The sequence below is a fragment of the Montipora capricornis genome, chromosome 8 (genome assembly GCF_036669925.1).
Source record: "Montipora capricornis isolate CH-2021 chromosome 8, ASM3666992v2, whole genome shotgun sequence".
Lineage (NCBI taxonomy): Eukaryota > Metazoa > Cnidaria > Anthozoa > Scleractinia > Acroporidae > Montipora > Montipora capricornis.
The window spans coordinates 35,188,899-35,198,898 of NC_090890.1; the positions used below are offsets into that span (position 1 = coordinate 35,188,899).

At 38.5% G+C, this 10,000-nt stretch overlaps 3 protein-coding genes across 4 annotated transcripts in view; 1 reads left to right on the forward strand and 2 right to left on the reverse strand.

Annotated features, from left to right (window-relative positions):
* The window catches only part of LOC138060711 (uncharacterized), a 25,466-nt gene extending 17,617 nt beyond the window's left edge, over positions 1-7,849 (reverse strand). The window contains exon 1 of one of the 2 annotated variants that reach the window (XM_068906565.1): positions 7,774-7,849. The gene's annotated coding sequence lies outside the window, so the exon portion shown is untranslated. Of the gene's footprint in view, positions 1-6,950; positions 7,123-7,773 lie in introns of those variants that run through there. The other variant, XM_068906566.1, reaches the window with a different exon arrangement.
* Positions 1-10,000, forward strand: part of LOC138014528 (myotrophin-like) — a 463,943-nt gene that overhangs the window by 429,164 nt on the left and 24,779 nt on the right. The window lies entirely within an intron of this gene.
* On the reverse strand, positions 732-3,947 carry LOC138013973 (uncharacterized). Its single transcript, XM_068861006.1, has 2 exons — positions 3,869-3,947; positions 732-1,387 (listed from the first exon to the last, which is right to left on the reverse strand). Exons 1-2 carry the CDS (start codon positions 3,945-3,947, stop codon positions 732-734), a joined length of 735 nt encoding a protein of 244 aa, XP_068717107.1.

Genomic DNA, 10,000 nt, shown 5'->3' on the forward strand with positions numbered 1-10,000 from the left:
GGCTATCGATGTACACTCGTAAGACACCTTCTGACTCAACCTTAGAGAGTTGCACGCCGTCAACTGAAAGATCGAGAGTTTGTTTTGGTGAATTTGCGATTTTCTGTCTGGTCGAAATTATACTGTATTTTGTCTTTGCTGGATGCATTTTCATTTTATTTTCCTTCGCCCACTTCGCTACTGCGTCAATGTCAGGTCTAATTTTCTCCTCGACGTCAGTTAAGGTAGGCGCACATGCATAAAGGGTCGAGTCGTCGGCATAAATCGCAATGTTGTTCTTCAGTACTAAAGGCAGATCGTTTATGAAGAGCAGAAAAAGGGCAGGACCAAGAATACTTCCCTGCGGTACACCGGATTGAATACTGAGCGGTTCAGAGAGTTTACCGTCGACACATACCTTCTGATACCTTCCGCTGAGGTAACTTTCGAACCATTTGAGGGAGTTGCTGTTCAAGCCATAAATCTGAAGTTTCTTCAGCAGCAGTTTATGGTCTACAACGTCGAAGGCTTTGCGTAAATCGATCATAACAACACCTGTAAAAAGGCCTTTATCCATTGCCTCCAGCCATTCATCTGTAATTTTTACAAGAATGGTTTCGCAGGAGTGGTTAGCTCTAAAACCCGATTGACATTTGTACAGTAAATTGTGAGTAGTAAGAAAAGCATTGAAGTGATTAAAAACATGTTTCTCGAGAATCTTTGAAATGACGGGGAGGACCGATATAGGTCTTTTAATTGTCAACATCGTTTTTACTCCCCTGTTTGTAAATCGGAGTGACACGAGCCAGTTTGAGCTGAGCTGGGCAGATACTGTTAATTATGCTGCAGTTTATTACTTTTGCTAGACTTGGAGCAATTGCAGGAGCGATTAATTTTAACAACAAGGGGCTGATTCCATCAAGTCCTGTTGCAACATTTGATGGGAGAGATTTGATGATCTCTAAAACTTCGCGATCTGAAATTGTGGGTATGCTGAAATCTGCACAGTTGTCAGCTTTGTTACGTTTTACGAAATCCACCAAACTAGTTAGATCGGGTTTAGTATTGATGGTTTTATCAATGATGTTATCAGCAATAGAGATGAAATGCTCGTTGAATACGTTGGATATTTCTTCCGGGGTAGTATAGCTAGTTCCGTCTTTGGTTACAGAGTTTATTCGACTCAACTGTCTCACACTAGTAGGCAAAATGCTCTCTAAGGTCTTCCATAGGATTCTGGAGTTAAATTTGCTGTTGTCTATTTCATTGATAACCGCTTCTTTTTTGGCTTTTTCAATAAGTCGAACTACTTTGTTTCTAGCAGCATTGAAAGACACTTTTTGGATTCGACCTTTTTCCAGCTCTTTCTTGAGCCGATTGCGCTCTTTGATAGCTCTGAGAATTTGATCTGAAAGCCATTATGGTTTCTTCATAGATTTAACTCTGACTGATTTAAGTGGAGCGTGTCGATCTACCACATCGAGTACAAGGGCTTCCCAAGTTGCTAACATTTCATCTGGGTCATTGTCAAAGGTGTCAAGGACGGTCCAGGGTACTTCATTTAAATCTTTAATGAGGCTATCAGCATTCAATTTCTTTAAAGGGCGGTATGTGACAGTGAAGTGCGCTTTCTTGGTGGATTTCAAATTTGCATTTTGTTTGCGAACCAAAATAGTAGGATTGTGATCGCTGAGTCCAAATGATGGTGATGTTATACTTAAGACGTGCTCAGGATGAGAGCTCAGGATGATTTGGTCGTAGAGCAAATACGAAAGATGTAGAGCACACACGAAACGTCAAGTCATAATCAAAATGAACAAGTTCAATATGTTTATCACTGCTGTTTGTGTCTTATAATTGATCAAACTACGATGGCCCAAGAACAAATGTCATTTTTATTTCTTTTTTTTCCCTTTTAAACAGGCACCGATCAGACACCTAAAATTACCTTTACCTCAAATAAAGAATTATATATTTGCAAAATAAAATAATCTACATGCCACTGACATGTATCTGATTTAGTTTAATTCGGGATTGAACGTAAACCCCTTTGCAAATGAACCTTATTTCATGTTCTCATCCAATGCTGTGCTTGAGGAATTAATTAAGCACATTCCTTTAACTTTTCTTCTAGTGACTATAGGCAAGAAAGAAACTTACTCACTCAATTAAGATAATTAATTGGGAAAGTTTTTGGTGGATTGAAACTGCACCTAAATGAAAAAAATTCCTGCTAGCCAGTTAAATTCTACTGACAAAGAGCCAAAAAAAAACTACGAGAGTATACAACAACGGGAAAACGTTTCTTGACCCAGGATACCGAGGTTACAGCTGATACAGTAACTAATAATCTGATTTAGGGTGATTTTACCCGGGGAGTATTTAAACTCTGCAATAAATAACAAACAGTACAATGTTATCCCTGTTCAGTATTATATGAAAATATTTTTGGTGCCTTAGAAACTGCTTAATGGTTTACGTAAAATCACTCTAACAACTGAAAAAAGTTCAAACCCACATTGAACTCTAAATTTAAAACAAAAATATTTAACCACAAAGAGATAACTGCAAATCCTCTTCTTAGTTCCTCTGTGACATTTATTCAATGTTCTTTCAAGAGGCGAGGGTGATAAATTATCAGAATTATTAGCCCTGTCACTATCATAAAAGCAAAGGAAAAAATTAAGGCGGCCGGTAAGTTAATCCATCTTACTTGAATTACGTGTCCTTTTCCCTTTTTCTTATACAATGAAAGGCACCGAGATATGTTAAGTTAGATTTCAAAAAAGTTTGTTATTGTGGAAAATAGGGACCCAGAAGTAGCAGATGATGGGCTTTAGCAAAAGGGGTGATTACAGTGGATTTAGATCAATGTTACGCAAGTCATGCATTATTGTTATTATTTGAATTTTTTTTTTCGATTCTTTTATACGAAATACCTGCCCACAAAGTTAAAAGTTCAGTTGCAGACTGAAATCAGTTCATAATCGAGTAGGTGGAGACATGGGACATCAGATAAACAAGAATTTAAAATAAACTGGTCAGGACAAAGACGTATGAAACTAAATACTTAGTGCCTTTAACGCGTGACCCATATTTGCCCCCGGCCCGCCGGCCTATTTTCTAAACCCTCAAGTACAATATTAAACTTCCTGGATCTAATGAAGTCCACTGAGAAGTTAGCCGAAATGACTTCGTGGTTTTTAGTTGATATGAAGCTGAAACAATGTTTAATTGTATCATTATCAGCAGCTGTGGACGAGGCCCTATGTAAAACCAGTGATAAACGTAAACATGGAACACGCTATATAATTCTACAAACAGACAACACCCTATATAACTCTTGTTTCTTACGTAAGCGTTACCAACTAACAAACATCATTCGACAATTGACTGAAATGGATTAAGTTAATTAACGAAGGTTCTTTAAAAATTTGTCAAGATAACAAACTGGGTCATCCGAGGAAGTTATAATGAATCTAAATTCCTAACGCTGCCTAGTTATAACTACTGAATTTCAGTGCTCTACTGTAACCCCACGGCTTACCCCAGCTGGCCGTTTCTAAGACTGTTAATACAAAAGCCGTGTCACGGTAAGACTGCTTACAAACGCCGTTTGTAAGATGGCTTATAAACGCCGTCTGTAAGACTGCTTACAAACGCCGTGTATAAGACTGCTTACAAACGCCGTTTGTAAGACTGCTTATAAAGGCCGTGTGTAAGACGGCTTATAAACGCCGTCTGTAAGACTACTTATAGATGCCGTCTGTAAGACTGCTAGTTACAACGACCGTGTGTACGACTGCTAACAAAGGCCGTGTGTAAGACTGCTGACAAAGGTCGTGTGTAACACTGTTTACAAACGCCGTTTCTAAGACTGCTCACAAACCCCGTGTGAAAGACTGCTTACAATCGCCGTTTGTAACACTGCTTTCAAGCGCCGTGTGTAAGAGTGCATTTAAACGCATTATGTTAGAGAATGGGTGTGTGTAAGAACACCTCGTGCCATAAATGTGCGTGTAACGTGACACTCTTAAAAGCGCCTTATGCAACCCGAGACTCTTACAAATGCCGTGTGTATCTGTGTAATAGAAGAGGTCTTACAAACGCCTAGCCTCCTTCGCAGCCGGACGAACCGAGCCTAAAAGCGGCTGCGAAGGAGCCTAACACACGCCTTGCGTAAGTTACATTTAAAACCGCCCTCTGTATAGAAACTCTTAAAGCCACGCAGTGTGCTGTAAGAAGTCAAAATCCTATTGTGGGTTTCACTTTGCTTGATCACTATACATACAACTGAGTTAACATTGCAGAAATATTGTTATACAGTGATCACGCATGACACGAGTTTCAAGGAAGTGTTGTATAAAACCGAAAACGAAAGCAATTATTCCGAGAAATTGAAAAACCAATACCGTTCATTTTGGGTTGACGTATCTTCCCAGCTCCCAAAAATGATGTCAACGCATGTCATGCCAAAAAAGTGAAACAATCCGATTTTGTGTAACTGTCACAGAGGACTGAAAATCAGGAAAAAACCCGAATCATTGTCCGCTTTTATACTAGAGACGTGTGAACGAACTTGGGCAAGACCTCCTCAGTAACATGACCTTGGATGGATCTATTCTAACTAACGAACGACTTAGATAATTAGAGATTCGAAAACTGGAAGAGATGAAATAAGATAAAAGGCCAAAAAGTAGACAGATCACTTCAACAGATCTTCAACAAACATGAATTTCGTAGGAAACAATAAACAACTGCGTTATACATTAATAATTCTTATAAATAAATAGCTAGAAGTCTTTTCTTAAAAGTATACGTATAGGCAAGGGGGGGGGGGGGGGGAAGCTAAGCTGGCAGAAACAACATTGGAATAAGGCGAATTGTAAAACTCATGACCTTGATAAAAAGCGCGGAGAATTGTTTAGTATTAGTTCTGCAGTAAAGTAATTGGAAGGTCTTACAATTTCTTGTATAATAGGAATGTATTTGAATTTTTCAGTAAAACAATTTTGTTTGCTAACAGTGAACTGGAAGGGTCGAGATTTGATAGGAGTACATAAATTTGCCCAATTGCACGGTGTTTATGTTTATGTTGAATATGCACTCAGATGAATTGAGGAAACTTGTTTGGAGCCTAAATTAAACCTCGAGAAAAAATAGGGTCAGGTTAGGATTAGTTTTGGTTATTATACATCGATATAACTAAATAATGAAAAGAACTGTGTTAAGTTCATCATGTTCGTCGCTGAAGTGTAGCGATGAAGACACAGGACGATAGATCTCGAGTCACAGGTAAATGCATAGTACAGTTCTTTATTCCCAAATAATTTTGCAATGTTGAGACTGAATGGCTAAATGTATGAATACTGAAACCGATAACCGATTAGAAAGCTGCCTCGAAGTTGCGGCAGCACTGAAAGGACTTTAGTTTTATGATATACGTGGACAGGTATCGCCATGGCTATGACTTGCTTTACATCGGAGGCCATCTTGAAAGTCGCCTGTAGATAGTCACTATAAACCATGCACCTACGTTCTAGCTTTGTAAGTACTTCCTGTCGTGTACCTCAAGGATGCTCCTTGGAACAATTCCCTTTGATTCACTCATTTCTCCTTTCCTAACCTATGACACACTTGCCTGGGGTAGTAGGGGGGTCTGAATGGGGGGGGGGGGGTCCACATGTCGGTTGTCGGTTAAAGTTTTCGACCTTTGTCGGTTGTCGGTAAATCCCAGTTAATTTTTTTGTCGCTAGTCGGTAATTTTTCCCTCGTTTTGTCGGTAGTCAGTAATATTTTCTAGCCCTTTGTCGCTAGTCGGTTATCCCCATTCACACCCTCTCGTAGATATTTCAACACACTTCATTCCTTTGGTTGTCAACAATTACGGTTATTAAACATTCCTATTCAAAATAACATACAATCATGTTTCTTGAAGAAATTTTAAGTGTTAAAAATGATCTTCGAAGTAAATACAAAAATTTGAACAATTTTCTTATTCAATTAATTCTTCTCATGATTTATTTATTGCAACAAGGATCAAATTGATTTACCTATGCTAGGTTAGTTGCAGATAGGCTCTTTGTGCTTGACGTGTGGGTCTCTCTAAGTGCAACGGGGCTTTGCTTTGGCACCCTTTCCCTTTTGGGCCGTAGAGTTATTTTTAAGGCGGCCAACACCTATTGTATCTTTTCGTTTTTCTTTCCATTGCTAAAATATGCTAAGGCTTCAAAGTTACTCTTGTGGCATGAATCTCAAGCCATTGCGGTGACAAATTCCAACACGTACACGAATCCATTAATTTAATGGATGTCAGTGAAGAGGTCACTTAACGGTGTGTGAACAATCATGATATCGATTTCCAACATAAAACGGGTAAAAGAAAGGAAAACAAATCCTGTTTCGTATTTTCCAACAATTCTCTATAATAATTGGCCCTTTTATTCCACGGAGACTAAAGCTTGCGAGCAGGCTCTCGGTGATTCGAGGTACATGAAGGGCCTCTGTTGTCAGCTGCGGTTTCACAGTTAGTGGCCGCGTCGTCCTACTCTAATAACACAACGATCGCTGTTTCACAAATATAGATTTTTAAAGACTAAAAACAGTGAGGATAAAATTTGTTCCACCAAAAGAGCAGACAGAAAAGTATAAAATAGAAAAAAAATTGAGCATATCTGCTGAATACTCGGCCACTTATTTGCATAATAATATCTATTGTATTCTGACTCGTTCTGAAAGTCGCTAATAGTAATGAAGTCGGAACGAAGATTCAAGTTTTTCATCAAATAGAGTCATGTTTTAAAACTGAACTATTCTTTTACAGGTGCGCGCGGAGCCAGGAGAGGTGATTCATTCATTTCCTTTAATTGCATAAAGAATTGGACTGAGAATTGTTTGTTGGAATTTCGTTCATGACCACTAAACAAAAAGTGTGCAATAAACCATAATACTACCTTTTACTAAAAACCTACCTATCTCCTTTGCTCCGGGATTTTCTTTGTAGAATAAAACTGTCAACAACCGTTTGTCAATTGTTGCAAAAAAAGAATCACGGTTTTTTTCCTTTCCTCCACTCTTTGTACATTGGAAATCGATCAAGTTGTTGACACAACCCAGTCACCTCTTTACTGACACCCATTGAATTAATTGCATTAAGGGTGGACCATTCCTGCACTTTGACAGAACACGAAATAGTAGCAACGTTTCCTTTTAAAAGAACTCCAGCAACAGAGAGGGCAAAGAAATGTAATACACTTTGTCAAACTCTTACTGCGAAAGTCGGAGATCGTGAACACTGGTATGATTATTTATAGTATCCTATTGTGGGTTTTAATTTGCTTAATCACTAAGGCCACGTCATCCTAATCTAATAAAAAAACGATTGCTCTTTCACAAATATAGACTTTTAAAGGCTAAAAACTGTAAGGATAATTTGTTCTACCAAAAGAGCATAGCAGACAGAAAAGTATAAAATGGAAAAAAAATTGAGCTTATCTGCTGAATACTCCGCCATTTATTTGCATAATAATAACATCTATGGTATTCTGACTCGTTCTGAAAGTCGCTTATAGTAATGAAGTCGGAACGAAGATTCAAGTTTTTCATCAAATAGAGTCATGTTTTAAAACTGAATTTGTTTTTTTTCTATTCTTTTACAGGTGCGCGCGGAGCCAGGAGCCATTTCCTTTAATTGGATAAAGAATTGGTCTGAGAATTGTTTGTTGGAAATTTTTCATGACCACTAAACAAAAAGTGTGCAATAAACCATAATACTACCCTTTACTAAAAACCTACCTATCTCCTTTGCTCCGGGATTTTCAATGGGTGCTTTGTTTTTGAAGGAATCAACTACACGGTATTAATAGCGCTTGTCGACTTCGTTCCAAGAGTATTTAAATCATGATGTGGGCGGAACATTCTTTTATTTTGACAGATTACGTGTTTCCGCGTTAAGGGCTTTTGCACTGCTATACCGTCTCCATCATTCTCGACGAATTTAAAGTACGTTTTATCAACGATTTACTGTACATGTATGTGTGTACGGTACATTTTTTCGACCGGGTTTTTACACCCCATACCTCCTAGATAAATAGGAAGACGTGGCCACTGACTGTGAAACCGCATCTGACAACATCTTTTTGCCTTTGTTTGGCCTGCGCATCCGAGAAGTCGAGCATGCTCTTCATGTACCTAGAACCACTGGGAGCCTCAGTGCTCGCAGGCTAGTCTTTGTAGAATAAAACTGTCAACAACCGTTTGTCAATTGTTGCAAAAAAAGAATCACGGTTTTTTTCCTTTCCTCCACTCTTTGTACATTGGAAATCGATCAAGTTGTTGACACAACCCAGTCACCTCTTTACTGACACCCATTGAATTAATTGCATTAAGGGTGGACCATTCCGGCACTTTGACAGAACACGAAATAGTGGCAACGCTTGCTTTTAAAAGAACTCCAGCAACAGAGAGGGCAAAGAAATGTAATACACTTTGTCAAACTCTTACTGCGAAAGTCGGAGATCGTGAACACTGGTATGATTATTTATCACGGTATCCTATTGTGGGTTTTAATTTGCTTAATCACTAAGGCCACGTCATCCTAATCTAATAAAAAAAAACGATTGCTCTTTCACAAATATAGACTTTTAAAGGCTAAAAACTGTAAGGATAGTTTGTTCTACCAAAAGAGCAGACAGAAAAGTATAAAATTGAAAAAAATTGAGCTTATCTGCTGAATACTCCGCCATTTATTTGCATAATAATAACATCTATGGTATTCTGACTCGTTCTGAAAGTCGCTTATAGTAATGAAGTCGGAACGAAGATTCAAGTTTTTCATCAAATAGAGTCATGTTTTAAAATTGAATTTGTTTTTTTCTATTCTTTTACAGGTGCGCGCGGAGCCAGGAGCCATTTCCTTTAATTGGATAAAGAATTGGTCTGAGAATTGTTTGTTGGAAATTTTTCATGACCACTAAACAAAAAGTGTGCAATAAACTATAAGACTAGCCAGGTAAGTAAACCCGTGCCCATGCTTTTATTTTATGACGGGTAGGGAGGAGATTGCTGCTGAATCGTCGCGTTTAATTCATTATTTTTTAACTTGTTTTTCCAAATAAAATGGGACGACAATAGACCATATTCGTATTCTTGGTATTGGACTGGAACTAGCTTGCAATGGAGGCTATTGCGGGGAAATCTTTTTAAATGAAAATACTTTCTTATATATTCCCCCGGATTAGCCTCCATTGCAAGCTAGTTCCAGTCCACTACCGAGAATACGAATATGGTCTATTCTTGCGCCCTGATCGGTTCGCGGCCACATCGTCTAAAAGAGTTTCGACGATAAAACGCTCAATGTATCAAGCGCCCTTCTCGACGAAATGGAGCCTTTTTTGCCCCATTTTTTTTCGGGGGGGAAGGGGGGTTGTTACTATGAATAACAAATTGACGTCATTTTTTGTGCGTTTGTCCTCTGAATTGCATAATAACAGTGTCGAAGTGGCTCCGGCAAGAGGTTCCACAAGAAAAATAGGTTTATTTGTTAAACAATTTCTTAAGTATAAGTGACTAAACTTAAGCGAGGAGGTAATGAAATTTCTTCTTTTTTTTTGCCAACAGCTTTATCATAAAAACCAGAGATGGGAGAAGGAAAGCATTTCAACAAGATGACGTCGCCCATTTAAAGGAAGGAGCCTTCATAGAGGCAAACGCAAATTGTAGCCACCCTCCAGAGTGTATAACTGTACGAATAGAAGGAAATGATCCAAAGTACCTGAAGATTTAACTCCAATGCAAAATTGGCGAAATTTCTCTCGTATCGACTAAATTCTCCCTACTTTATTATATTTTTGAATTTAACAAAGCATTCGATAAACGGTCAAAAGTTCAACCTTTCCTCTAGGTGGGTACTCCCATAACGAAAGGGCGGGATGCTCGTCGGTTTTAAAATCGTGCCCCGATAGCTTTAAGGAGTAATCGCGAAAAAACATTGAGTTTTGTGATATTGATCGCGCTCAATTTG

What these genes read in the sequence shown, in the direction of transcription:
- LOC138013973 (XM_068861006.1), bottom strand. Translation starts at nt 3,947, where the DNA reads ATGCGTTTAAATGCACTCTTACACACGGCGCTTGAAAGCAGTGTTACA. An exon ending in TAAGCAGTCTTTCACACGGG is followed by an intron (nt 1,388 to 3,868) that starts GTTTGTGAGCAG and finishes AATGGCTTTCAG; the next exon opens with ATCAAATTCTCAGAGCTATC.